General features: G+C 41.0%; 1 protein-coding gene across 1 annotated transcript in view; it reads left to right on the top strand.

Annotated features, from left to right (window-relative positions):
• Positions 1-22,451, top strand: part of ABCB4 (ATP binding cassette subfamily B member 4) — a 79,843-nt gene that overhangs the window by 1,698 nt on the left and 55,694 nt on the right. Inside the window, exons 3-9 of the mRNA XM_081244534.1 lie at positions 4,068-4,122; positions 7,849-7,999; positions 13,704-13,761; positions 15,511-15,702; positions 17,081-17,252; positions 18,890-19,014; positions 21,563-21,734. Of these exons, the coding sequence (XP_081100660.1) occupies positions 4,068-4,122; positions 7,849-7,999; positions 13,704-13,761; positions 15,511-15,702; positions 17,081-17,252; positions 18,890-19,014; positions 21,563-21,734 (925 nt within the window). The remainder of the gene's footprint in view (positions 1-4,067; positions 4,123-7,848; positions 8,000-13,703; positions 13,762-15,510; positions 15,703-17,080; positions 17,253-18,889; positions 19,015-21,562; positions 21,735-22,451) is intronic.

Below are 22,451 nucleotides of genomic sequence, written 5' to 3'. Positions count from 1 at the left end.
AATGTCACTGAGGCTTCTTTTGCAACAGGCTCAGGAAGAAGAGGATGTGTTTCAAAGTGCCCGCCTCTCTTTGTGCAGGGTGATTCGATGAATATGTGTGGCATAACATTCCTTGCGTTACGTAACTCAAAACTTTTCCGAAAAGTCTTTCATAAACATCATTTGATCTTTTATGCTTGCAGAGCATCAGCCATCTGTCGTTGATGGCTGTGCTTTTGAAACAAGCGTAGGGAAGCAGAAACCTCCTTCCTCGCCCTCGTTATTCCTCTTCCTCCTCATTTTACCCATCCCACCCCCCTCCTCCCAGCGCCAGGCTGTTCCCTCTTTCTCCCCTGTGGGTGGTGAAGGGGGGAGGGGGCCCTGGAGCAGCCTCATTCTTCCTAACCTGTGCTTCCAAAGAAATGTTTGTTCCGATGCAAGGGGGAAACCTCTTTCTTGAACGTCTTCCTTCCTGTGATGGCTCTTGGGTTCCCAAAGGCCCTTGCTGCCCACACTTCACGGACCTTAGTAGGGGCAGGAGCAAACCAGCCAATGCCATGGTGTCATTGTCCTGCTTTCACCGTGGGAATAGTGAATCACTTTCGCCTTCAGCCTCAGTTTATGAGGCGGCTGTGGTCTCTGAGTTCATGCCAAGCCACCCAGAACTAATTGACCTGTGTCATCCAGTGATCACCCCGAGGGACAAATTTTATCATGTTCTGTAGTGTGTCCTCAAGCTGCAGGGGACCTGATTAGTCAACGGAAAGCATGCCTATCTGGTGGCTCAACGGAGGCATTATGTTTGTCTGTTAACGTTTTCATACAGTGATCTTGCCTTATTCCTTCTACGTACCATGGTATTCATTCATAGACAATTTGGCGTGCCACATAAAATTGGTGTTATTTCTGCTAGAAAATAATTGATATTATTTCTACTAGAAAAATGTGGGTTTCGTCAGCTGACAGTTTAGACTGGGATTGACTGTGAATCTATAAATAGATGGCATTTTCTGGAAGAGGGCTATTTAGGTATTGCACTGGCTGAACATCTGATGAGTGTACAGAGGGGGTTTTCCTGCAAAAGATGCAGAACCCGAGGAAGGTCTCAGAAGTGGAGCTCACGGCCTCGTGTTGGAAAGAAGACAGTTCAAAAGAGAAATACAAAAAGCTAAGAATAAGTTGAAACTGTAAGATTATGAAATTAAGTGTAAGGAGACAAATTTTTTTTTTTTTTTTTTTTTTTTTGCGGTACGCAGGCCTCTCACTGCTGTGGCCTCTCCTGTTGCGGAGCACAAGCTCCGGACGCGCAGGCCCAGCGGCCATGGCTCACAGGCCCAGCCGCTCCACGGCATGCGGGATCCTCCCGGACCGGGGCACGAACTCGTGTTCCCTGCATTGGCAGGCGGACCCTCAACCACTGCACCACCAGGGAAGCCCAAGACAAATTTTTATAAAAAGCAGACTAAAGCTTATGCATTAAAGGAAGTTCAGCTCACTTCAGTTATCTAGGGCAAATTGAGAGTTAGTTACATGCTTGTTCCAATCATGCTGTTATTGCCTATGGCACATTCTTTTGAACGTATTTCATTGCAGATGTCTGTCCTTTGATTTTAGTGAATGTTCTAGATAATTTGGGATCGAGTCCTATGAGTAAAACTTTGTCACCTACCTGGACATTTAAGCTAAATAAATGCATCTTAGGTTTAAAAAAAAAGTCAGCTCTCCTAGAGTTTGCATTTATTGTATGGAAGATAGATATAAATAATACATATGCTGAATGTGTAAACTACAGCAAATGTTAGAAGGTAATGAATGCTATGGAAAAGCATTAATCAAGGCTAAAGAAATCAGGAATGCAAAAAGGAAGTCGCTTGAAGTTTTAAGTAGGGTGGTTAAGGGCGGTCTTATTGAGAAGGCAGTATCTGAGCAAGAACTTGAAAGAAATGAGAGAGGCGTGTAGCATGTGAGGGAGACCATTCCTGGCAGAGGTAGTAAAGGCCCTGCGATGGGAGCATGTCTGGAATGTTCACAGAGCAGCGACAACAGAGACACCAGGGTGGCTGGAGCGGAGCAAGCAGCAGTGGGAGTGGGCCCTGTGGTCAGAGAGGTGACAAGGAAACATCATGTGGGGCCCTAGAGGCGAGTGTAAGGATTTGGCTTTTACTCTGAGAAAAGTGGAAGCCATTGTAAGTCTTTGAGCAGACAAGTAGCATGATACGAATTGAGAGTTTTTAAAAAATCTGCGTTATGGAAGTCTAGTTGATTTACAATGTTGTGTTAATTTCTGCTGTACAGCAAAGTGATTCAGTTATGCATATATATGCATTCTTTTTTTATTCTTTTCCATTATGGTTTATCACAGGATATTGAATACAGTTCCCTGTGCCCTACAGTAGGACCTTGTGGTTTATCCATCCTATATGTAATAGTTGGCGTCTGCTAACCGCAAACTCCCAATCCATCCCTCTCCCCACAACCCTTGGCAACCACGTGACTTGAGTTTTTAAATGATGACTGACTGCTGTGTTGAGGAAAGACTAAAGTGGGCATAAGTGGAAGTGGAGAAACAAGGCGGGAGTTCTCCTGTCTATTGGGATAGCCATAAAATTGGTGAGCAGTGGTTGAATTCTAGATGTATTTTGAATGCAGGGTTGACAGGATTTCCTGACACCACTCCCTGTAATCATTCGGAAGGGTGGCCTTTACTAATTTTTTTATTATGTATTTATTTAATATAAATTTTTAAATTTAATTTTATTTATTTTTGGCTGCATTGGGTCTTCGTTGCTGCGCGCGGGCTTTCTTAGTTGCGGCGAGCAGAGGCTATTCTTTGTTGCGGTGTGTAGGCTTCTCATCGCGGTGGCTTCTCTTGTTGCGGAGCATGGGCTCTAGGTGCATGGGCTTCAATAGTTGTGGCACACGGGCTTCAGTAGTTGTGGCTCGCGGGCTCTAGAGCTCAGGCTCAGTAGTTGTGGTGCACGGGCTTAGTTGCTCCGCGTCATGTGGGATCTTTCGTGACCAGGGCTCAAACCTGTGTCCCCTGCGTTGGCAGGCAGATTCTTAACCACTGCGCCACCAGGGAAGTCCTGGCCTTTACTAATTTTAGATCAATATGTATGATTTTAGCAAGTGAAGGATTAACTGGTCTGGAGGACATTGTTAACATAGTCATTTTCCCTCTGGGCGTGAGCTCTGCAAGACAGGTGACCATCTCCTGGTTATCCAGAGATTCCTATAGTAACTTGGATGGTTGCCTTTGCACTTGGTGATTGCCTTGCAGTTGAAACTGGATAATTTCGACAATTTGTGGACATCACTATTTTATATTTGAAAGTATAATGTTGATACCCTGAGAAAACCATAATTCAAAGAGAGACATGTACCACAATGTTCACTGCCGCACTATTTACAATAGCCAGGACATGGAAGCAACCTAAGTGTCCATTGACAGATGAATGGATAAAGAAGATGTGGCGCATATATACAATGGAATATTACTCGGCCATAAAAAGAAACAAAATTGAGTTATTTGTAGTGAGGTGGGTGGACCTAGAGTCTGTCCTATAGAGTGAAGTAAGTCAGAAAGAGAAAAACAAATACTATATGCTAACGCATATATATGGAATCTTAAAAAAAATGGTTCTGATGAACGTAGGGGCAGGACAGGAGTAAAGATGCATATGTAGAGAATGGACTTGAAGACATGGGGGCAGGTGGGGAGAGGAGGCTGGGACAAAGTAATAGAGTAGCACTGACATATATACACTACCAGATGTAAAATAGCTAGCTAGCGGGAAGCAGCAGCATAGCACAGGGAGATCAGCTCGGTGCTTTGTGACCACCTAGAGGGGTGGGATAGGGAGGGTGGGAGGGAGATGCAAGAGGGAGGAGATATGGGGATATATGTATGCATACAGCTGATTCACTTTGTTATACAGCAGAAAGTAACACAACATTGTAAAGCAATTATACTCCAAAAAAGATGTTAAATATATATATAATATTGAATATGATAACTACTCAAATTTATATTCAGTTGAAATATTTTGTAACAGTTTTTAAATTCGGTCGATTATATTTTTTTACAGCAAACAAGATAAGGAGAAAACGAAGAAAGTAAATTTGATTGGACCGTTAACATTGGTAAGCTGTGAAATATTAAATATGAATAATTCCTGCCTTCATTTAAATTTGATGTCTTGGATCCATAGTTATAGCAGTAGTTTAAGACTGTCTACCGGCAGCAATAGGTTTTCCCTGCTGCACCTGTGCTGTCCTGGATTGGCTCATCGTAGTTAATGGCCCACATTCTCAATATGGATGATAAAAGAGGTAGGGATAGGCTGGCCGTGAGAGCAGCGCTAACTGGTGTACTGGGAAATCGAAAATAGGACTTGTGTTCGTAGCAGCATACAAACCAACCAATTTCAGGAAAATGCATCTCAGCACTTGTTTCACAATAAAACCCAAATTTAGTTTAAAATAAGCTTGCATATAAAGAGATTGTTAACTACAGAAAATTGTAAATGATTAAGAAATTTATTATGTTCACGTTGGCTTCCAGGAAAATTGATTAAATATGGAGTTACTATTACGGACTCAGATATGTTTACAACAAGTCTCAGTGGTTTTCTGCTGGTCCAAGGCAAGCCAGCATACTTTTGGAAGAAGTCGAATCTGTTTTTCATTTGTAATATGTCTTAGAGAGGGGACCCATGAAAGTGTTTGCCCACTGTTGGTGAATATGATGTGTTTCAAACTATGACAGCCATTTTTTGATAGCAGAGATGTTGGTATTAAGTGGCATGTCAGCTGAAACCTCCAACTTATTAAGGAAAGGATGAGAGGACACCAAAACGTCCACACTCTGGAGCATTGCTGCATTCGTCTCATGTCGCCATAAAGCCCCTGTTCATTCTCTTCTCCCTTACGCTTGTGATGTTTTTGTTTAAAAGTCTCAGTAAGGGTAACATTTTTTCAATTTAGTACTTTAGAGAATAAATTGTCTGTGAAACTAAATCTGGTTTTAATGCATAGGTTTTATTTTTATTTATTTATTCATTTATTTTTATTTATTTTTGGCTGCGTTGGATCTTCGTTGCTGCGCATGGGCTTTCTCTAGTTGCTGCGAGTGGGGGCTACTTACTCTTCATTGGGGTGGCTTCTCTTGTTGTGGAGCACAGGCTCTAGGCGCGTGAGCTTCAGTACTTGTGACTCGCGGGCTCTAGAGCGCAGGCTCAGTAGTTGTGGTGCACAGGCTTAGTTGCCCTGCGGCATGTGGGATCTTCCTGTGTCCCCTGCATTGGCAGGCAGATTCTTAACCACTGTGCCACCAGGGAAATCCAGTGCACAAGTTTTAAATCTGCCTCCTAGAGAAAACAAAATGTCACTAACCTTAAAGTAGAAAATCATTTGAATCTAAAAGTTTAACCTTAAGTTAAATTTAAGTGTAATCTTTTTCACCCTCTGCATAGATTTTTTTGCTGTTGTTCTGCTAGAGGTTTAGGACAAAACTGTTTTTTAATAGGAGTTAGAATGTATTCTTTTGTTGAAAAATCACTGAAAACAGGTCTAGGTTTACTTAGGGTGTATTGCTGTGAAATTCATGGAGTTTTAAATTGAAGCTTGGGGACAAAGTTTTATTTAATTAATATGAAAAACTTTTAAAATTGAGGTACAATTAACATATTACATGATATGAGTTTCAGATGTACCATAAAAAGCACTTAAAACATTCCTCAGTTTCACATAAATGTTCACTAAAGGAACGTTATATGACAACCTGCTCCTGTGCTTGAACTGTGGCCCTTAGACCCGGGTGCTCTATCTCCCTTCCCCAGGAGCCATAAAACGAACCTTGGGGACACTGGTCCCTTTTGTAGCAGTTTTAGGGGCCCTTCCCCACTTGTCCTTGACTTTACCTGCTCCCCTTGTTCCATTCCAGGCCCCACCTGGCTTCTGACCCTTTGTCTCTTTCAGCACTCTTGCTTGCCCTACGTGCTTGATGATGGAATGTGGTCTCCCAGACTGAACCCTTGGAACTCTTTGAGAACAGTTTGCACACACACCCCTCACTCCCCACCTTGTGCTTTTGACCTCAGGGTGCCCCTGCATAGTGACCCCGTCTGACTCAGCTTGCACTCTCAGGGATCCCACTCCACCAAGCCTGCCTCATCATCCATTCTCCTGATTACTGATCCTTGTCCCCCAAAGGGGGTGGGGTGAGGGAAATGGGCAGAAGGAAAGGTTAAAAAGACAAGAAAGATGCAAGGGAGAGAGAGGAAGGTATAGAAATGGAAAACTTATAGACAGAAGATGTAGTCCAGAAGGCAGAGGAGGAAAGAAGAACAAAGAGAGAGCCATAGTTCAGTCAATCGGAAATGGTGAGAAAAAGTGAGAAATTGGAGAGGACTAACAAAGATGGCGGGGGACAAAGTGTTTTGGAGTATTATGACACTGATTGGCTGGTTAGTTCTTGGGTGTTGTGCACTTCACTGTAACAACTGGTATCACCCCTCTCCTCTATAGGTGGCACTAAGTCCAAGATTGTTGGTGTGGCCCACCAGGCCTTTTAGACCTTTCTCTAGTATCGTCTTCCTCGCTTTGTACTGTGTACTCAGCAATTCCACTGTGTGGAGTCACCTGAGCGCTCGTGTGGTTTCTAGTTCCCCTGCTGTTCTAAGCCTCAACATCCTCCACTTCCTCTGCACTCCCCATTTCTTCTTCAGCTAATTCCCCCTTACCTTTCAAGATTCTACAATGAGCGTCATCTCCATGAGCAAGACTTCCCTAAAGCACACACTCAGGCATTCCTTAATGTTTGTTGCACTTCACTGTGGAGCTGCCTTCTAAAAGCTAACTTAAACCTCTTAAAGGGATCTTATCGTCAAAACCCAGAGGATCTGTTCCCCCCAACCCCTTTATAATTCTCCCTTTGAACTATTCTGCATGTCTTTCTTTTTAAATTTTTTAAATTTATTTTTGGCTGCGTTGGGTCTTCGTTGCTGCGCACGGGCTTTCTCTAGTTGCGGTGAGCGGGGGCTACTCTTTGTTGCAGTGCGCGGGCTTCTCAGTGTGGTGGCTTCCCTTGTTGCAGAGCACGGGCTTCAGTAGTTGTGGCACGTGGGCTCAGTAGTTGTGGCGCATGGGCTTAGTTGCTCCGTGGCATGTGGGATCTTCCCAGACCGGGGCTTGAACCCATGTACCCGACATTGGCAGGCAGATTCTTAACCACTATGCCACCGGGGAAGCCCTGAATGTCTTTTTAAAGGACATGTTATGTGTGTGTATGTAAATGATGTCTACCCCTAGCTGCTCTTAATTCACTACCTCAGGAGCTCTGGAAAATCAAACAATATTTCTTTTTTTTTTTTTTCCTCGATACGCGGGCCTCTCACTGTTGTGGCCTCTCCCGTTGCGGAGCACAGGCTCCGGACGCGCAGGCTCAGGGGCCATGGCTCACGGGCCCAGCCGCTCCGCGGCATGTGGGATCTTCCCGGACTGGGGCACAAACCCGTGTCCCCTGCATTGGCAGGCAGACTCTCAACCACTGCGCCACCAGGGAAGCCCCCAAACAATATTTCTTAATGGAACCAAACCTTCGTCCCTTCTGATTATATTGCACTTATCCAAATAAGATAGTGATTAAATGGAGTTAGATTGATTTCCTCACAGAATCCAAAATAAATAGAATCATGAAATTAATCTGTCAGTGATTGGATTGAAATTCTTTCTTCCCTAATACCTTTATTTGCAACCGTTACAAAAGTAATGACATTAAATAAAAATCTGAAGAACATATCATTGTGAAAAAAGAGAAATCCTGTTACACAAGCTAAGTATTCTTATCTTTTCTTTTTTCTTTTTTAGTTTCGATATTCTGATTGGCAGGATAAATTATTTATGTCCTTTGGCACTATCATGGCCATAACTCATGGGTCAGGTCTCCCCCTCATGATGATAGTATTTGGAGAAATGACTGACAGATTTGTTAATATTGGAGGAAACTTCTCCTTTCCAGGTAAGCATTTCTCTATTTAAAAAATATATATGTATTATATATATATATATATATGTTTAACTGAGTGGAAGAATAGAAATTGATTTTTCTGTTCATCATCTGCTTGCTTCATGGTTCAGACATCTGGGTGACTCCAGATATCACAGAAGGGGTTGTAACATTCTCAGAAAACTTCCTCAAATACTCATTTAAATTTCAACCAATAGGTGTATGCTATTTGATTTTAAATATAGAATAAGGAAATACCCATCTCCAGAAAGTTTTGCATTTAAATAAAGTAAGGAAGTCAGTCTACGTGAGGACGGTGGAACTATAACAGAGTATGTCTGTGCAGTGTCCATCCCATTAGTGATTACTGATGAGCTTCAGAATACATCAGTTTGCGTGGTGGTACTTCTTAGCTATGCTCAGCTTGTAGGTCTGTTTATGGTTTTGTTTTTTTATCTCCCCCCATCCTTTTTGCTAAAATTAGGCCCACTTTCTGTCTGTAAGTTTTGGATCAACGAGGTTGACTGTTACTTGATAGAATGCTAAAGACTGAATGGACTCGATGTGAGAATGATGTGCTTTGAAACTCACTCAAAGGACTATAATTACTGAAGAGCCAAAGGAGTCCCATACGTTAATGTCATCTGTGTGAGAGGCAGTGTCAACAGCATTGGAGTGTGGTTTCAATGGACAAAGTTATTTTCATATTAGCCAGATTTAACATAGAAAGGAAGATGTTCATGCTTTCTATGAAGCATGATAGCTCAGTTCCTCCCAAGAGACCTGTGAGCACTAGGCTGGAGAAGACCGAGTGAAGCTTTACTGGCACACAGATGGTGGAATAGAAAGAAAACAACTGATAAAGGAAAGGCAGCTTTCATAGTAAAGATATCTGAGAAAAAGTGGACTCTATAATTTAGATGACACTCAGTAAGAGTTTTCAGTGTTCACGGATTGAGAACTACATATTTGGTTAGCATTGTAGGGCTTAATTGTAATTACCTAAGAGAACATGATTGCTTAATTTATACAACAGGAAAAAAAGCTGTACTTTACATAAATATTGATGAATATTAATGCCTTTTAGAAGTCTAGTAAAAGCATCCTTCAAAAGTTAAATCAATCTCCTACAAAAATAGTTTATTTCCTCTCCAGTACTATTGTCTCTGAGAAGAACCTCTTTATAATAAAAATAACACCAATAATAGTAACCTTTCATTGTGTGTATCATGTGCTAGGTCTTATTTCACTTAAGCCTCACAAGAACCGTCCCACAGAGTAGGTAATATTTTCTGTGACACATGAAGACACTGAGGCTTGTCCAAATTATACAGTATTAGGGCAGAATTCAAACCCAGGTCTTTCTGCTATCTCAGCCGTGCTCATGACCATATACATTATACTGCCAATGTAAATAACTTTCTCCTTTAAAAAAATATGTTTGGGAAAGTTTTAAATGGATGACTTGTTCTTGACCAGTGGCCAAAACTTCAACACAAACACCATAAAGGTAAAATTGGAGTACGATAGGATAGTTTAAAAAGCCTTCAAGGAAATGAGGAATTTTCTATTTGTTTTCCTTTTACTTCTTATAAGATCTATAGATCTATAAGACACACACACACACATACAGTAGGATGATGCCTATATTCGAACGCATCAATAAAAAATTGGTTTCAACTCAGGATTTTAAAAAATCAGATTAACGAATGAGTGGATAAACAAAATGTGTTATATACATACAAGGGAATATTATTCAGCCTTAATAAGGAAGTTCGGACACCTGCTACCACATGGTTGAACCTTGAGGACATTATGCTAAGTGAAAAAAGCCTGTCACAAAAAGACAATTATTGTATTATTCCACTTATATGAGGTGTCTATAGTAGCCAAATTCATAGAAACAGAAAGTAAGATAGTGGTAGCAGGCTTGGGGGAGGAGAAAATGGGGAGTTGTTGTTTAATGGGCATAGTTTCAGTTGGGGGAAGATGAAAAATTTCTGGAGATTGATTGTACAACAGCATGAATATATTTAATACTACTTAACTATACACTTAAAATGGTTAAGATGGTTTTGTGTATATTATCACAATTAAATTTTTTTTAAAATCTGATGCAGTGCTCTTATCACAGGAGAGTTGGCATTTGGTTCGGTTTTATTCGTCCTATTTTTGGTTTTGCTAACACCAGAGTAATTCCACAACTTTCTTATTTGGAACAGTTTGCTTATCTTTTCTGTGTTTCTAATTATGCAGCTGTATCGCTTTGAAGCTGGAATGGCAGACAGGTGCCATGTACTGTGCCCAGGGCTAAATTCAAGGTCTCTCTGGGGACTGGCACGAGCAAGTCACTTACAGACCTGTAATAGCTGGAGTGATAAACTCACCCGAGTTGCCAGCTTAGTTGCAGTGGCCTCCAAATTAAATGACACTTGGTCCTCTACAGCCACATTTGTCATTAGGCATATTAGCTGTCTTGGAGGGTTTGGAATGGGAAGTCCCTCAAATGTTATTAATTCCAATGTCCACTCTTTAGTAGTGTGTACAAATAATATTCCCGTGCCTCTTTGGAGAAGATGAAGTTGTTATATTTCATACTCAGAGAGCTCATTGGTATGTTTACATTTGTAGAGTTTAGCAAAAATCCTGGGGATTGAGAGTAGATAGAGTATTCAGCTGTACTTGGCTGAGCTCGCTAGCTCATCTCATAGAGATGATGTTTATTTAGAGTCTATTCTTTAGAATCGCTGGATTCTTGGCCAGCTAGACTAAATGGGAGCCAAATGAGAAGGGAATGTTAGAAGAAAAAAAGGTTTAATTACAAGAGGGCCTGACGGTGACTTACTGTGAACAGAGCCCATCCTTGTCAACAGAATAAAGGCTCCGTGACAAGGCTGTTCCCTCACAATGACTCAATTGCACAGAAACTATGCATAAAACATTCCTCATCCAAACCTTAAGAATGAAGTCATAGGAAACAGTTTTTCTGCAGAGTATTAGGAACCTGATATTTTATGCCAGGTCTACGTGACTGTAATAATGTAGGAGACTCTGTGGAGAAATCAATATACCCTGCGTGCCCTTGCATTGCCACATAGATGAGAGGAAAAGGCAGTTTTGAGCCCCAGTTACCTTAGTTAATTACCCACACTGCCAAAGCTGCCTGAACATGCACCAACTCTGTCCTGTGCTGAGTGTTTCTATATAATAAAAGAAGTCCTGGGCAGAATCAAGGAAGGCAGACATTGATTTACTTTGAGACTCAAAGTGACCTTATGTAATGTCTCCCCATGTAATCCTTAAGGTATCCATTTATTATTTAGGCCCCTACCAGCTTATGACTTTGGGCAAATTACTTAACCTCTATAATCCCTACTGTTCTCACCTTTGAAAAGTAGACTTACTGATAGAATTCAATGAGACAATTTATGTCAAGTGTCTGGAGCATAAATATTGGGGGAAAACTAGCTGTAAGAACTTGGAAATGAAACAACCACTCTAAGATTCTGTTTCTCCATCTATAAAATGGATGAATTATATGGAAGCTCTCTAAAATGAATAGGCGGCTTCTAGAATTCCCCATTTCCTCATTATGGGAGGCCTTCAGGCGGACTAGAGTAGGAGTTCTCCATCCTGGAGCATTAGAATCAGTTGGGGACACTTTTTAGAATTATGATCTAGACTCAGCCAGAGGTTCTGATTCAGCTGGTCTTGGATGGAGCCTGGGCATCTACATTTTTTCACGCTCCCCACGGGATTCTAACAGGCAGACAGCATTGCGAAGCATTCAGCCACATAACTACTTAAAGACTGTTTAGGAGACTGAAGCCTAATAGGTTGCATCAGAGAAGACCAGGTCGAGGCCTTTTCCAGAACTAATTCCATGAGATTTCCAGGTCTAGAATTCCAGATTTCGTTCCATGACTCTTCCAGGAACGAGACGTCAACACATGTTTGCCTCACCTTTGTCGTCAGACAGCAGAAACTCTTGGTTTCCTGAGGGCTTTTGGGGCTCCTACGGTTACTAACCCAGAATTAGATTGCCATTCTTGGCCTGGGACTCTGAGAAAGGAGCAGGTCAAACTTGGAATGTTTGTAGATTCTTATTTCCTAGGAGGGAGGGTCAATCTGAGTTGTAATATTGGTGTTGGAGGAGAGTAAAACTCATTTTAGGATTTCACCTGATTTCTACATTCAGGGGGAAAAAATAGCCAGGTACACATATATCTGCAGGTTTCCTGTGGTTTTGAACAATGGTTTCTACAAATACCACAGCTTTAGGATAGCTTGTCTGCCTCTAATTCGAAACACGGTTCCAATGTGGCATATCAAAGGTGTCAGATTTATGAACTCAGGAAGGAAATGAGCATGCAAAACTGAACGGCTAAGAGCAGAAGTAAAATACGGTCTGATTCCTCAAGGATCTAGTAACTGATAAAGAGCTAGCAGAAACACTTCACTATGAACATCCGTAGAAAGAACAATCCTGAGGGAAAAATTATGCCACCGTCAGGGCCACATGCCTGAAATAAATTTCTACCTTATTTTCCTTTGGAGGAAGATAAGAATGATAACACAGCACCCAGAAAACATGATCTAAGTCTAGAACAAAGACTAGTTTCTCTCCTAGCATCATGGTAAATGGGAAATGCCTACCCTGGTGTGTTTTCTCATCAATGCTGTGGTGACATTTTATCCTATTATTTTGTGAATGCAATAGATGTGGGCTGCTTTCTTTTTATTTTTGCACTTTGTGTTTTTGAAAAAGTGAAAATAAGTCATTACCACATGAATCAATCGCTGTAGTATAGTGTCAGGAGCTGTATGGTATAGTGTTAGGACTCTCAGCCTACTTGCTAGCTGTGTGACTTTGGGTAAGTTACTTTATCTCCTTGTGCTTCAGTTTCTTCATCTGTAAAATGGGAATTTATGAAATAGTCCTACCTCATAGAGTTGCTGTGAAACTTAAACGAAGTAATGCATGTAAAGTGTTCAGAACAATGCCTGGCATATAATAAATGCTCAATAAATCCTAGCTATTACGAAAACATGTAAACCAGAAAAGGCACATGGACATTTTTATCAAATTAGTTCAAATTAAAAGACAATTTCCTTCCAGTTAATACTGCTTTAAAAATACCAAAATACAGGACTGCTGATAACCAGGACAGGGAATGCAGGATGGTGACTGATTGCCAGTGACCCACTGACTTGTCTTTGAGCAACTCAGCTATCTTTCTTTTCTTTAACTTTTCTTCCTTTGCAATGAATGTAATTCAGCCTTTCTATTACTTACGTCATGAGGAAGCATGTAAGGGAAACACACACACATATAGTAAAGTAAAATCAAAAGAAGCAAGTATCTGGAAAGTGCTTTGCGCCTCTAAGAAAAAAAGTGCCCCTTAAATCTTGTGTTTTCTATGTGGACCATTTCTTTTTTCCTCCTCTGCCTTCTGTATGCCCTTCATCAGCTCCTCTCTGCTGCCTTAGGAAGCTGCTTTGCTTAAAGGCCCAAGACCTCTAGGAAGGGGGCTGAACATGGGAGGGCTTAACTTCCCCCAACTGGACCCTAAATGCACCTAAACCCTTGGGCCCTTTACATGAGTCAAATGAAAAGAGTGACTTGAGAGTGAAAAGGAAAGAGAAAAAAGATTTTTAAAGCCTGGCAGTGCCTTTCAAAAATGTCTTATTTTTGTTTTGTTTTGTTTTTATTTAGTGAATTTTTCCTTGTTAATGCTAAATCCAGCCAGAATTCTGGAAGAAGAAATGACTAGGTAATTGGCTAATATATGTATATATACATATGTACTTCTTTATGGTGTACTTTAAAAAACATTTTATTTGAAAATAATTTCAAACTTACAAATAGTTTTAAGAATGTACGAAGAGTCCCTATATACGCTTTACCTTTTGTTAGACTCTTTAACCTATTGTTTTCATTTATTCCCCCTCCCCTGCCATTTAAATAAGCTGCGCAGAGTATGACCCTTTACTCATAAATTCTTCAGCATGGTTCCTAAGAATAGGACATTCTCTTTACAACCATAGTACAGTTATCAACCTCAGTACATTTAATATTGATACAATACTTTAATCCAGTCTACCATCTGTATTCCAATTTGGTCCGTTGATCCAGTAATGTCATTTATGGCGTTTTTCCCCCCATTCAGCCTTCTTCGTAGAAATCCCAAAAGCCTGTCACATAACGTTTGTATGTTTCCTTATCAATTAATGCTGCTGACGTAAATGAGTACTGTCTGTTTGCCATAGCAGGCCTGAAAGGCTTCTATCTGGAAACAGTTTGTAAAATGATGTAGAAAATATATTTGAGAGTATTGAAATTGAATTTATTACTTTTAAAGATAGTAACTTTGGGGACTTCCCTCATGGTCCTGTGGTTAAGACTCTGCACTTCCAATGCAGGGGGCACAATTTCCATTCCTGGTAGAGGAACTAAGATGCCACATGCTGCGGGGCGTGCCCAAAAAAATAAAAATAAATTAATTAAATTAAAAAAAATAAAGATACTAACTTTCCTCTAATTTAGTTAAGACTTAACTCCAAATTGGTTTGAATTCATGACAATTTAGCTTTCTATCTTTTTTTTTTTTTTTTTTTTTTTGTGGTACGTGGGCCTCTCACTGTTGTGGCCTCTCCGGTTGCGGAGCACAGGCTCCGGACGCGCAGGCTCAGCGGCCATGGCTCACGGGCCCAGCTGCTCCGTGGCATGTGGGATCTTCCCGGACCGGGGCATGAACCTGTGTCCGCTACATCAGCAGGCGGACTCTCAACCACTGCGCCACCAGGGCACCCCGCGTTCTATCTTTAAAACACCTTTCAACTTCTGCCAATTAGGAAGAGGGTTTTTTGTCCTTTGTGTAAACAATGCGGGAAAACTTATACTAAGAACCATTTTGCATGCTCAGTCTGTTTAGTCCTGTATTTGCAATGTGGTGCACTTTTTAAGTACAGTAAGATATGCAAGTCTAGAATATGAATTGTGAAAGAGTCAAATTGTGTTTAAAATTGTCAATATCAGTTTAAAAATGGTTCATGAACACCATTATATTTTTGCAGTTAACCACAAAAATTTATTTTACCTTTGCCTGATAATTCAAGTGGATAGATTTGCCATTATCCTCTTATAATTTTTTTTTTTTTTTTTTGCGGTACCCGGGCCTCTCACTGCTGTGGCCTCTCCCGTTGCGGAGCACAGGCTCCGGACGCGCAGGCTCAGCGGCCATGGCTCACGGGCCCAGCCGCTCCGCGGCATGTGGGATCTTCCCGGACCGGGGCACGAACCCGCGTCCCCTGAATCGGCAGGCGGACTCTCAACCACTGCGCCACCAGGGAAGCCTTATCCTCTTATAATTTAAGAAAAGAGAAAAAAATTAATGTGTTTGTTACAATGTCCTACACGGTCTTTGCGATCTGTCTGTAAATTTACTAATTCCCAGTTCTTAATATTTCTCCCCAAAGAGATAAAGACTATATTTAAAAGAAACTTTTGAATTATTTTCCAGGTATGCATACTATTATTCCGGATTAGGTGCTGGGGTTCTTGTTGCTGCCTATATTCAAGTTTCATTTTGGACTTTGGCAGCTGGCCGACAGATTAAGAAAATTAGGCAAGAGTTTTTTCATGCTATTCTGCGACAGGAAATAGGCTGGTTTGACATCAATGACACCACTGAACTCAATACTCGGCTAACAGAGTAAGTATATTGTTAACACCACACTTTCATAAAGAAATTAACTGCTAAGTATGTGAAAATTTGTCAAAGGAAGATTTTAAATGAAAATATTTTTTTTCCCTAGATTAAGCATTTGGTGCATATTGGGAATAGATCATCTGATAGCCGTCTTTAGCAATTACAGCCTATGCTGCAGTGTATTTTCCTTATCTGTTAGCTTTTTTTGCCTTAGTTATGTATTAGGCGTATTTGAGGAATGAGCTTACATCCTTTACTTGTTTATCTCTCATGTAGTTAAACAGATATTTATCACAGGCCTGACAGATATTAAGATGACCCTCAAGATGGATGAATGAGTGAATCAATGATTGAATGAATTCACAAAGAGATTTGTCTTAGTACTTGTTGACTCTTCACTTATTCAACAAATATTTGAGGGCCTATTATGTGCCAAACAGTGTTCTAGATGTTTGTGATATACCAATGAATGAGACAAAGATCTCCATCCTATGGCTTCCCTGGTGGCGCAGTGGTTGAGAGTCCGCCTGCCAATGTAGGGGACACGGGTTCGTGCCCCGGTCCGGGAAGATCCCACATGCCGCGGAGCGGCTGGGCCCGTGAGCCATGGCTGCTGAGCCTGCGCGTCCGGAGCCTGTGCTCCGCAACGGGAGAGGCCACAACAGTGAGAGGCCCTCGTAATGCAAAAAACAAACAAATAAACAAACAAACAAACAAAAAAGGTCTCCATCCTCTTGTTGCTTACATTCCAGCAGGGGGACATAGATGATAAGCTTTTTCTGACTGGAGGTCCTGGCAAGAGGGTAGTGAGCATATGAGGTCCAAGAGGAGGGAAGATCAGAGCATGTAGGGCCTGGCTGGCCTCAGCTTTGCCACTGGGCGTTTTTTTTTTTTTTTTTTTTTGGCGCCACCAGGGAAGCCCGCCACTGGGCATTTTTGATCTGAGGAGTAGCATGTTCAGATTTCCATTTTCAAAGGATCACACTGGCTGCTGTATTGAGAATAGAGTGGGTTGAAAATATCATCAAGGGTAGAAGCAAGGAGCCCTTCCCTATTCCTGTTGCAATGCCCTTCCTAGCTCCTGCTTTGAAACAGATTGACTCATACGTTCAAAATGCTAATGTTTCTCTAACGGGATTAACTAATTGAATAGCATCAACTTTTAATGATATTAACTTCTTAGGAGCATGAACTAATCCTGAATTTCTTCCTTTGTACGGTATTTAGGTGGGGAAAAATGTCACTCAAGAGGCTAAGACTGTGAAAGAGGCTTGCAGGAGTCTGAACGAGTGTTGCCTGTCTCTGTGTTTGTTAGATGTCTGCTTCACCTTTCTGACTGAAGACCTCCTGCCTGTAACCACTTAGGTGTGATCTTTTTTAGTGACATCTCCAAAATCAGTGAAGGAATTGGTGACAAGGTTGGAATGTTCTTTCAAGCAATAGCCACGTTTTTTGCAGGATTCATAGTGGGGTTTCTCAGAGGATGGAAGCTCACCCTTGTGATAATGGCCATCAGCCCTATCCTGGGACTCTCTACAGCTGTTTGGGCAAAGGTATGTGAGATGTGGGCATTTCCATGTGTGTTAACCCCTGCAGACAGAGTTATTTTCAATATGCAGGATTCTGGTACTTGTGCAGATCCATGTTAAATGTCATTTGAAACCATATCCATGGTTTCAGTTTAAAATTTAGGAGCATATTGTTAATCTGGTGCTCTAATAAGGAAGATTGTTTTTAATGTGATGTAAAATGTCACAGTTATTACCTCAGTTACATTTTGTTTTTGGAACTGTTACTACTTTAGGTAAATCTTCTGGCATACTAATTTAAATTACATAAATGGTCATGTCCTTATTTCAGGAAACATAATTTAAAAATATGACATTCCTTCAAACTATTGCATGAATATAAAACATTTAAATAAGTTTAGATTTGTCCTATGTATTTTTAATTGTTACCTGTGACAGTTAAATGGCACTCTGACAATTTTGCCTTGCAGTAAAATCCACAAAACCTGTTCTATTTCAACCAACACTCCAGAGTTGAGAAACTTCACTGGCAATTTTTGCTCATTCTGGGGTTGATGATTTACTTAGTAGACTCTGGCATCTCTTTTGTTTCGATTCTTCCTTTACTGTTCTCCTGCAACATCTTGTTTAGCCATCTTATTCAGTAGAATACCTGTGAGTAGGTCTGGAAGTATGGTTTTCAAAGTGATTAAAAATAGTGACATAAAAAAAAAAAAGGATGGTGAATCCTTTCCAAGCAGTAAGGTTTTATTTTAGTTTATTTTGCAATTAACAGAGAACAAACAGTAGTAGATACAGAACTGGACACTATTCCCAAAAACACTATCTAGAGAATTATGTGTGGATTCCCTTTTGCTGACTCTGTTACCGAATCAAGTCTGGCTGCTGCTCGCCGCTTAAAAAAAATCAACACTTGCAAAAGTTGGTAGAAAGGAAAGTTACTTTTAATCAGAATGCTGGCAGTCTGGGGAGATGGTGGACTCGGTGTCCCCCAAAAACCATCTCTGAAGATTCTGTTCAGTCATGAAAGCTTTTCAATGGAAAAGGGGAAGTAACCTCAGTTAATTGTTGAGATAGGGGGTCAGAATCATCGCCCTCGTCCACGGCGTGCAGGCTTGTGTGCAGGCTTGTTGACCTCTTGTGATCTTTCTTTAGATGTTATCTTGTTCACACAGTTTGTTCACGAGATTATTGAAGGGGAAGCTAGGGAAAAGATCTGGTCATCTGCTAATTACTTATTCTTCATTTCTACATCTTTGATCTATGGAAAGACCAACAAGTTAGGCAAAGTATTGTGTGATCAAAAGATCTGAAAGGTGTGCTAGGGCCGGAGATGAGTAGAGCATGGGGGCGCCTGGTTTAAGGTTAGTGACAAGACCAAGGGGCCTCCTGCAGAGAGCTCTTTCCTGCAAAGGGTGCTTTCCTGCCAAAAGCTGCTTAGGACTCCCCTTGAGGAGCATATCACCAGGGCGGATCAAATCCGCCCCTTGTAGGGAGTGGAAGCAGCCGTTGGGTCGGGTACAGTGAGTGTGGTTTGCTTCATATCTACAATGTTTGATAAAGGACAGGGTTTGGGGAGAAAAAGTAATTGAAAGAGTTGGTCAGACTGTCTTTTCACATTTTCCCCATACAGAAGGCATGAATGTTTCTCTTTTTTCCAGATACTCTCAGCATTTAGTGACAAAGAACTAGCTGCATATGCAAAAGCAGGTGCTGTGGCAGAAGAGGCTCTGGGGGCCATCAGGACTGTGATAGCTTTTGGGGGCCAGAACAGAGAGCTGAAAAGGTCAGAAAGGTTCTTTGTCCACTAGTTCAAAGAACCGACTTTTACATTTTGTTACTTATTCTTTTGCGATATGTGTCTACTGCTTTCCTTTACCTAATATTAACCCCTCACCCACAAAATATAGGCACCCTTTACTGATGGCTAGAGTTTAACATCAGACCTTACAGCAGAGTTCTGACCTTTTTATGTTCCATGGACTTCTTTGGCAGTCTGTTGTAAGCCCCACCCACAACTCTTTGAAAGAGAAATTCTCTGGAAATTCTCCAGCCTTAAAAGCAAAGGTTCCAGGGCTTCCCTGGTGGCGCAGTGGTTGAGAATCCGCCTACCGATGCAGGGGACACGGGTTCGTGCCCCGGTCCGGGAAGATCCCACATGCTGCGGAGTGGCTGGGCCCGTGAGCCATGGCCACTGAGCCTGTGCGTCCGGAGCCTGTGCTCTGCAACGGGAGAGGCCACATCAGTGAGAGGCCTGTGTATAGCAAAGAAAGAAAAAAAAAAAAAAAAGCAAAGGTTCCTTACTCCCCTCTTTTTCATTTTCTATTTTTCTGTTCCTTAAGCCCTCTTCAAAGCCAGCCTATGCCTGGTTCTCTAACTCTTCCTTTTTCTCTCTCACTGCTGCTTCCTGTACACAGTAGCCCACACACCTCAGGATGAGTGTAATCAGTGCCTCTCCATTAGCAGCAGTAAGCGAGCCGCCTCAGCGAAGGTAATTACAGCATGTCCACCACTGCCCCTGGAGCCCCGTGTCACGTTGGGGCTGACGTGCCCGCACCTTGCGGCCGGGCCACCTGGGACTAAGCACAGTGCTGGGCATGGCAAGCTGGCTGTCTCCTCAGGGACGCAGCTCAGCTAAATGTATGCATCGTCCAACACTGAGGAAACAGCACTGGAGAGTAAGGTGCTTTAAGTAATTGAAAGACATAATTTTTGGTGGCAACGTACATTTTTAAAAAATGAACAAATTCTCAACATCTTATTTGGTTAAACGGAAAAAGATATGTTGTTTGTCTTTTGTTAGAAATAGAAACGCTCTGATGTATGTGGTATTTTCTCTAAAGTCTCATTGTATCTCAGTGGATTTTTTTTTCTGATTTTAGGGAGCCAAAATCAAAATTTATAGACTCTTTGCATCTAGCATGGAAGGCTTAACTGAAATTGATGGAAAAAAATGTTGTTATTTGACAGAACCATTCTAGACATTTATACCTTTATGTCAAATCCTAGAAGGCAGTAATATGAATTTTAATTAATATTCAAAAATATGACAATAATAGAATGAGCGATATTTAGGAAGACATTAAATTCTAAAACAATAATAATAGGAATAGGAATTATCAGGTTTTGCCAACTCTATGCCAGCACTGTACTAACAACTTTCTATCATTATCTGTCAACCTTATAATTGTCTTGCAAGGAAGGCATTAGTAACTCCATTTTATAATGCCATTTACAGCAACATGGATGGACCTAGAGCTTATCATCCTAAGTGAAGTAAGCCAGACAGTGAAAGACAAACATCATATGATATCGATTATGTGTGGATTTAAAAAAAAAATGATACATGTGAACTTATTTACAAAAGAGAAAGAGACTCACAGACATAGAAAACAAACTTATGGTTACCAAAGGCAAAAGGGAGGGGAGGGATAAATTAGGAGTTTAGGAATAACATATACATACTACTATATATAAAATAGATAACCAACAAGGATCTACTGTATAGCACAGGGAACTATACTCAATATCTTGTAATAATCTATAAGGTAAAAGAATCTAAAAATATATATATATATGTATGTATAACTGAATCACTTTGCTGTACACCTGAAACTGACACAACATTGTAAATCAACTATACTTCAATTAAAAAAAGAGTAACTCCATTTTACAAGTGATGAAACTAAAATCTAGAAAAGTTGAGTAAGAGCCTGTATCCCATAAGTAGTGACCAGTTTATAACCTTGAACCCAGGCTTGACAGTTGAAGGTCAGCCTGATCAAAACCAAAACAAAACCAAAACCAAACCAAAGCAAAACAAAAAAGCAAAAGCCCAAGTATAAGTACACAAACATGTAAAATTCCTGTCCCTCACCCAATGGGGCTGTGGAAGGAGGGTTTTCTCTGGAGAAGACAAATTGGCCTGTGTTAAGAATCTGTTTTAAGAATCCCAAATAGTATTTACATTTTGGCGTCATCCCTGGTTGGCTTGGTTTCTCTTCTTCCACCTTTACCTTGACTTGTGATGCTGGCCGTGAAGGGATGGTGAGGTTCTCCCAGGGATGGGAGTTCAATCCTGGAACAGCTATGGGAACATTGGTGGGACTGGTAGGGATCAAGGGAGATGGGTCCAGGCCAGTAAAGGTAAGGCTCAGATGGGTTCTAGTCCTGGCCAATCCTGAATTGGTTGAGTTCCCAGGAAGCTGGGTCTCACCAGGGGTTTCTTACTTTTATGGCTTTGTGCCTTAAACCTCCAACTATCAAGGAGGTGAATATGGCTCAGATTATGGATTGTTTTCTTATTATCATGTTTTCCCCTCATTTTCCGGTAGGTATCAGAAACATCTAGAAAATGCCAAAAAGATTGGAATTAAAAAAGCTATTTCGGCGAACATTTCTATGGGCATTGCCTTCCTGTTAATATATGCATCGTATGCGTTGGCCTTCTGGTATGCATCCGCTCTAGTTATAGCAAAAGAATACACTGTTGGAAATGCAATGACAGTAAGTTGTTTTCCTGATATTTATGGAGAATCTGAAAATGTTGTTTATCCATCTACCTTTTCTTTCATTCTCCTCCTTTTTGAAGAATAAGCCATGGTTATAGGCTTTTTTCATTCTGTAAATCTTTGCTCTGTCCTGTGGGCAGAGCTGACCTTAGAATACACAGGGCATAACATGTAGATAGACCAATTGAGAAACATATGGAGCATATAAATTTAAAAAAATGGAATGAATTTACGAATAAACAAATATGTATTGGCGCCATCCTCATTCTGCCTTTGAGTTTCATTATATAAGAAAGTAAACATTATTATACATAGGTCATACTATGAGAGAATGTTAAATTTACATGATATAAAACATCAGCTAGGGGCTTCCCTGGTGGCGCAGTGGTTGAGAGTCTGCCTGCCGATGCAGGGGACACGGGTTCGTGCCCCGGTCCGGGAGGATCCCACGTGCCGCGGAGTGGCTGGGCCCGTGAGCCATGGCTGCTGAGCCTGCACGTCCGGAGCCTGTGCTCCGCAACGGGAAGGGCCATGGCAGTGAGAGACCCGCGTACCGCAGAGAAGAAGAAAAAAAAAAAAAGCTATCCAAATACAAGATGAAAACTTATTTTAGTTTCTTTTTCTTTTACAAAATGAAAATAGCTTCATTTTTTAATTATAAATATATATACTAGTTATACAAAGGATTAGAATAATTTTAAAAATTAGAAAT

This window comes from Mesoplodon bidens, assembly GCF_964165515.1.
Source record: "Mesoplodon bidens genome assembly, chromosome: 9".
Taxonomy (NCBI): Eukaryota; Metazoa; Chordata; class Mammalia; order Artiodactyla; family Ziphiidae; genus Mesoplodon; species Mesoplodon bidens.
The sequence above is the reverse complement of the archived record's forward strand: the minus strand, read 5'-3'. Positions and strand labels throughout refer to the sequence as shown.